This window comes from Lipotes vexillifer, unplaced genomic scaffold (assembly GCF_000442215.2).
Source record: "Lipotes vexillifer unplaced genomic scaffold, Lipotes_vexillifer_v1.1 scaffold965, whole genome shotgun sequence".
Classification (NCBI taxonomy): Eukaryota; Metazoa; Chordata; class Mammalia; order Artiodactyla; family Lipotidae; genus Lipotes; species Lipotes vexillifer.
Window position 1 is genome coordinate 1482382 of NW_006769686.1, and position 5979 is coordinate 1488360.

Below are 5979 nucleotides of genomic sequence, written 5' to 3' on the forward strand. Positions count from 1 at the left end.
GTTTTGGTTCAAGGGACACTGTGGTGGCTTCGGCTGGGCAACTGCAGAAGGCTGAGCACCTCCAGCTGGCCATGAACTCTACCCAGAGGAGCTTGAGCCTCAAGGAGAATCCAGACCTGCATACTCACCAAGGGAACAGTTTCTGACTCCTCTCACCATGGCAACTGTGCTTCCTTTGCCCAGATCAGTTGCTAGGGTGACACATCAGCACTGAGTGACTGAGCCCCACGATAAGAACTGGTTACCATGGTGTAAAGCCTGCAGACAAGAATCTGCCATTCTTCTCCAGGTTAAGGTCCTTGACTGGCTCTAAATCTAAGGGAAAATCAGGGGCTGGAGAGAAGATGAAACACAGGAGCCAAGGTGAGGCCAGCTGTGGGGCAGTTGCTAAGTCACTGTGCCTCAGGACTTGCCCAAATCAAGGCTGTTATTAGAGCCTGTTATTTATTGGGGGAGGGGGAATAATCTAGCACATATATACACATATTCAAAATCCCTTGTTTCCTACCATTTTTGGGCTTCTTTGAACTGTTTTCTTCTCTGAGCAAAATTTGCAGCTGCTTGAAACATTCCTATCCTCCACCCCCTGCAATGCCATCTACAAGAGCGGTTCTAGGACAACCTGCTTCTGAATTTTTTAAGTGGGTTTTTGTCAAAACCCTTTCTGTGGGCTTGTCCGGTGGTAGGACAGGTGGGCTCCAGGCAGAGCATCTGAAGTAAAATATATAGGATCAGAACAGAGATGACATTTGGGGTGGAGATGTAAAATAGCTCCTTGGTGCAGCTGGAAGCCTGGTTTCTGATCCCTTTCTCTTTCCAGACATCACTCATAACATGAATGCAGGGCGGGGTAGGACCACAGCTGAAGTGTAATTTTTCCTCATCCACTTCCCCCACCACCACCACCCGCCACACTTTTTGGTGGTCTTTTTTCCCTTGGGAAAGGAAATTCCTCCCCTTGAACTCCAAGTCCAATAGGCCTGATAAACTGCTTGGTCTTCTGAGGATATTACTCTCAACAATTAGGGTCCCCTCCAATGAATAGGGGAAAAAAGTGCAGTATCAATGCACATATAATTTATCATTTTGATAGCTATTTCTCTGGTAGTTTGAAATCTTAAAAGGGAGAAAGAAGCACACCCACCTCTGTTCAAGCCACCCAAAGACCAATATGTCCCTTTCTCTTGTAGCATTGAACTTCTCAAAGCAGGCTCACACTCATTTGCTCCTAGGCCTAAATTATTTCTGTAAACAATTTTTGAATATTATGTACAACACAAATCATTGATAACCAGTTCCTGGCATGATAAAATAGCTTGTGTCAGACCCTCCCATTAACATTTAACGTATATACTCTAGACAAAATATAAAAGTGACTGTATGAAAACAGGGAGACCAGCCAAGCAAGAAAAACTAGAGGGAATATAATCCTTGAAAAAAGGGAAAACCTCCCCCTGCAACCAATGAGCTCCACATTTAACAGGCTTTTCCCCTAATTATACTTCAGTTTCCTGTAGCACATGGGGAAATAGGCATGAAAGGCAGAGGGTGGAAGTCTGAATGGCCAAGGAATTAGTGGCTGGAGCACAGAAATGTCAGGTAGAAATGGAGCAAGAACTCTGGGAAATGAGTGAGCTACAGAGCGGGGAACCCAAAATCCACATGCAAATTCCCCTCACATCCTTAGATACCTTCTAAATGGCACAAGTGCAGGGCGAGATTTTAAGGAACCTAGTGGAAAAGTCAAATATCCGAACAGGGATTTTTTTTGTAGCTGCCACAGTGTTTGGAACACCAAGTTTGGGGTTCAGGACTCCCCAAATTAAAAGGCCTTGGTAGGGCTTCCCTGGTGGCGCAGTGGTTGAGAGTCCGCCTGCCGATGCAGGGGACACGGGAGGACACGGTCCGGGAGGATCCCACATGCCGCGGAGCGGCTGGACCCGTGAGCCATGGCCGCTGAGCCTGCGCGTCCGGAACCTGTGCTCCACAACGGTGAGAGGGGCGCGTACCGCAAAAAAAAAAAAAAAAAAAAAAAAAAAAAGTGTACAGTGGTTTGAACCTGGGCGATGGCAGTGGATGTGGAGGAGTCATGGATGTGCATATACTCATCAGGTCAAACCCGTGACTGCTGAAGGTTTTAAGGGGGGTAAGGGTGAAGTAAGCAGCAGGATAATAAAAATAGACTAGATTCATTGAGTGCCGACCATCCAGTCGCTGTTCATATTTAATCCTCGCAACAAACCTATGAGGCAGGTAAAATTCGCACCCACATTTTACATGCAATCCGTTTTTCCAGCCTTGGGATTGGGAGTAGAGGCGGTAGTCCTCGGGACCTGGTTTATGTAAAAAAGGAGTGGGCTCCTAGGAGTAAGGTGGGGTGGCCTGTGGGGAGGTAGGGAAGTAAGGGTTGGGTAGGCCTCCGCAGGGGGCAGGGCCCGCCGGCCATTGGTCCCGCTGCCAAGGGAGCTTTGTGCAGATCCAGTCTCGCTAGCGGGTGGGAAGAGACAGCCCCGCTCAGTCCCTCCAGCAGCTGTCTCTACCTCATCTGCGACTTAGGTGGGGAGCCAGCGCACCAAGCCCGGGAGGATGCGGCGCCCGCTGTGGCCTGGGGGCTTCCGGGGGCTCTGGCCGCTCCTCTGCTTCCTGCTGCTGAAGAGCCGCCCAGGGAGCGGCCGCGACGTTAGTGATCACGGTCAGGAGGACACCTGCGGGGTGCGGGCAGGGCCAGAGAGCGATTCTGAGAGAAGTGGGTCCGGGGGCCTCAAGGTTAGGAACTTAGGAGGAAAGGAATCTGTTTCGGGGGTAAGAGAAAAATGCGCAGAAAGAGGCGCAGGCCTGGCGTGGGGCTCGGTGTATGGGGTACGGACTTAAGAGAAGCGGACTCGGGAAGATTGGGGATTCGGGAGAAGGAGTGAAACACACAGGGCCAGAGGGAAGTAAAACCGGCCTGGGCGGCCGTAAGAGAACCAAGACGCGCTGAGGGGCCAGGGAAGAGATGCCCATGGCTGAGGGATAGTCAGGGGACCAGGATCTCTGCACAGTAGGAGCAGGGGCCGCGGGTATCGGGCTCCGGAGAGAAGGCTGGGCCGAGGGATGAGCCTAAGGCTTCTTTATAAGCCCCTAGAGCCTGGTGTTTGCGATCCAATTTCCGGTAAGAACGGGAAGGCTAGGATGGGGTAAAAAAGGATGGAGGGGGAAAGGGTCCATCCTCTTCCTCCCCCTTCACTGCGCCAACCGGGTAGACCATCGCTGCCAAGTGTGAGCAGCCAGAGACCGACTGCGCAGACTCGAGGATTCCAGCGCCCTGCGCTTGGGGCAGACGGCGCAAACTCCTAGCCTGATGCCAACTCTCCTCGCCCGATTCTTGGGTTTAGAGGCCAATGCAGAGGACTCGCGAAAAACTGTAGGATGAGACCTGGGGGCGGGGCGCGGGGAGCGTGGGGGTGAGAGAAGACTGGCAAGACCTGTGGGGATGACTCGCTCTCTTTACTGCCCAGAGCCGCCTCCATGCCAGGCTTTGGCCACCGCTCAGCACCACGGACAGCGCCAGGTGCCCTGTGGGTCTGACTGAGGGTGTCTGGGTCACCACTTTTCTATCAGTTCTGGGAGCGCTGCCTCAGAGAAGCTCTCTCCTTCCAGAAGCTATTTTCCTTCTCAATATTAGGTTCTGCTCCTTCCTAAAGCCAGGAAAATCATATTAGGATCCATTTGACTGGGGAAGAGAATTCCCTTTTTATGATGACTCATGGTAGTTCCACTATAGGAAAACAAACAAACAAACAAACAAAAAACCCAGACTCCAACCCTACCCCATTTACCTGGAATGAGGAAAGTGTGTATAGCATTAGGAATTATCTCCATCCCCGTCCTTCCCTTTTGCACAGTCAGGAAAACTATGGCTTTCAGGACAAGGATCCAGACACTCAAACCCCATACATACCAATATTTTCTTCCTCGAAGGATTCCAGGCATCCTCTCCAATCCCCTCTAGGCTTCAAAGCCTTCCCTGAATACAGTTCACCTGCTTTCCACGCCCTACCTGTTCGCCTGATTATCCATTCTATGTGTGTAGCTTTCTCAGTCTCTTCTTACCTCACCCTCCACAGGCTGCCTGTGGAGCTTGGTTCTTACCTGGAAGTTGGTACTAAAGGTGAATGAGGTGCAGGGGCTGAGGAACAGGGCAGGTGGTGACGGGGGAAGGAAAAATGAAAAGGAGGACTTGAAAGGAGGTGGGGGTCTGGTGAGGGGGACAGAGACCACTGAACCCAGGGGTGATAGTGGAAGGAAGCTGCTTTCCTTCAGCTGGGATTTGGAAGGCTTCTGGTCAGGCTCCTTTCTCACACCAGTATTTTGCCCTTAGATGGTCAGGGCCAAGTGGGAGTGGGGCACCTCTGGACCCTCCAAGGATTTACCACCCCAGTCTTCCAGCAGTTGCAAGTTGTACTCCAGCAGATTATGCCCCAAGGTGAGTAAGAGCTGGAGAAAAGAGGCTGAGGCTTGGTCAGATACAGGGGTATAGTGAGGGGCTTTTTGATCTGAGAACAGGTTTTCATCCCCAGATGTCTCTACTTGACACTTTCCTGTCATGGTTACCTCATGGAGAGTTGGGAGAGACCAAAATGGGGATGGAGCTAGAAGGGCAGGCTGTTTGCCCTTGAATACCCTGGAAGGGCCCAGCAGAGGCTTCTAGAAGAAGCCCCTGGAAGAGGTCAGCATCTAAATCCTTGGGACTAGCCCCAACTCCAGGCACTATCTGAGTTTTTCCAGAGCCAGGAATCCTTAAGTTCTCAGCCAGGAGAATACACACACACACACACACACACACACACACACACACACACACACCTAAGCCTCTGAGTAGGAAGCAGAACAAATTGTATGACAAATAGAAGAGAGGAAGGAAAGGGAGTGGGGACTCCCTTGAAGACAGATGGCTGACCCTTCCTTAGAGCAGAATTTCATGAATGGGAGAAGAATCAGATAGGAAATCTGGCTTGAGTTCATGTTACTACTACCACTACTGATGTCTAATATGTGTAAAATGCCTTAGGGTAGTGGTTCTCAAAGTGCATCCCCAGACCAGTAGCATCCGCATCACCAGGAGACTTGCTGGAGACGCTAATTCATGACCTTCACCCCAGCCCTCCTGAATCAGAAGATCTAGGAGGGAGGAACAGCCATCTGTGTTTTAACAAGCCTTGCAGGAGATTCTGATGTACTCTAAAGTTTGGGAATCACTGCCTTAGAGTTTTCTCAGCACTCTGTACATCCCTAATCTCATTTAATTTTCACAATAGCATCAAATGAGTCAGCAAAAAGCGTATAGTCCTAATCCTAACTGAATGTTTATTATATGCCAGGCACTGTGCTAAGCAAATTTTATATGCCATCTCATTTCATTCTCTCCACAAATTGTGAACCTTTGGCTACTTGAGGGAGAAGGGGAGTGTTGACCTCACTCTGGTCTCTGGAGTGGGCCAGTCAGAGCATCCCAGGTATTAATGCACCACATCATTTCAATCTGCAGGTTTGTTCTGGAAGGATGACATGACCCAGGATGTGATGACACAGAAGATGGGGCACATTGGCAAACTCCACCCCCAGGATCCATGTGTGAGGATGGGGCAGGCAGCCTTTCCCACCAAAACCACAGGGGTGAGGTGTGTGAAGCCTATGGTCAGTCCATGCTGTCTGGTGGACAGAGCGAACAGGGAGGGAACAGGTATTAAAACTGCAGGTAAGAGCCGCCAGGAGGACTCAGAAGTCCTGTCTGGGATGTGCAGGAAATAGTTCCACGAACCACTAGTGACATCTGCAAAGGGAGACGAGGGAGGTGCTAGCAAGCCTAGGTGCCATTTCTCATCCCCATCTCTTCTAGGGGCAAGCAAGGGGAGAAACTTCGACTCCTATTCCCCAAGGTGAGACTCACGTGTCTTCTCAAGTCTTTTAAAGCCCCGACTTTGGGTCCCATCTCTTTCC

General features: G+C 50.6%; 1 protein-coding gene across 1 annotated transcript in view; it reads left to right on the forward strand.

Annotated features, from left to right (window-relative positions):
• The first annotated feature begins 2528 nt into the window (after positions 1 to 2528).
• Positions 2529 to 5979, forward strand: part of RESP18 (regulated endocrine specific protein 18) — a 5381-nt gene continuing 1930 nt past the window's right edge. The window contains exons 1-4 of the mRNA XM_007445808.1: positions 2529 to 2692; positions 4361 to 4465; positions 5528 to 5660; positions 5879 to 5918. Of these exons, the coding sequence (XP_007445870.1) occupies positions 2587 to 2692; positions 4361 to 4465; positions 5528 to 5660; positions 5879 to 5918 (384 nt within the window). The 5' untranslated portion in view covers positions 2529 to 2586. The remainder of the gene's footprint in view (positions 2693 to 4360; positions 4466 to 5527; positions 5661 to 5878; positions 5919 to 5979) is intronic.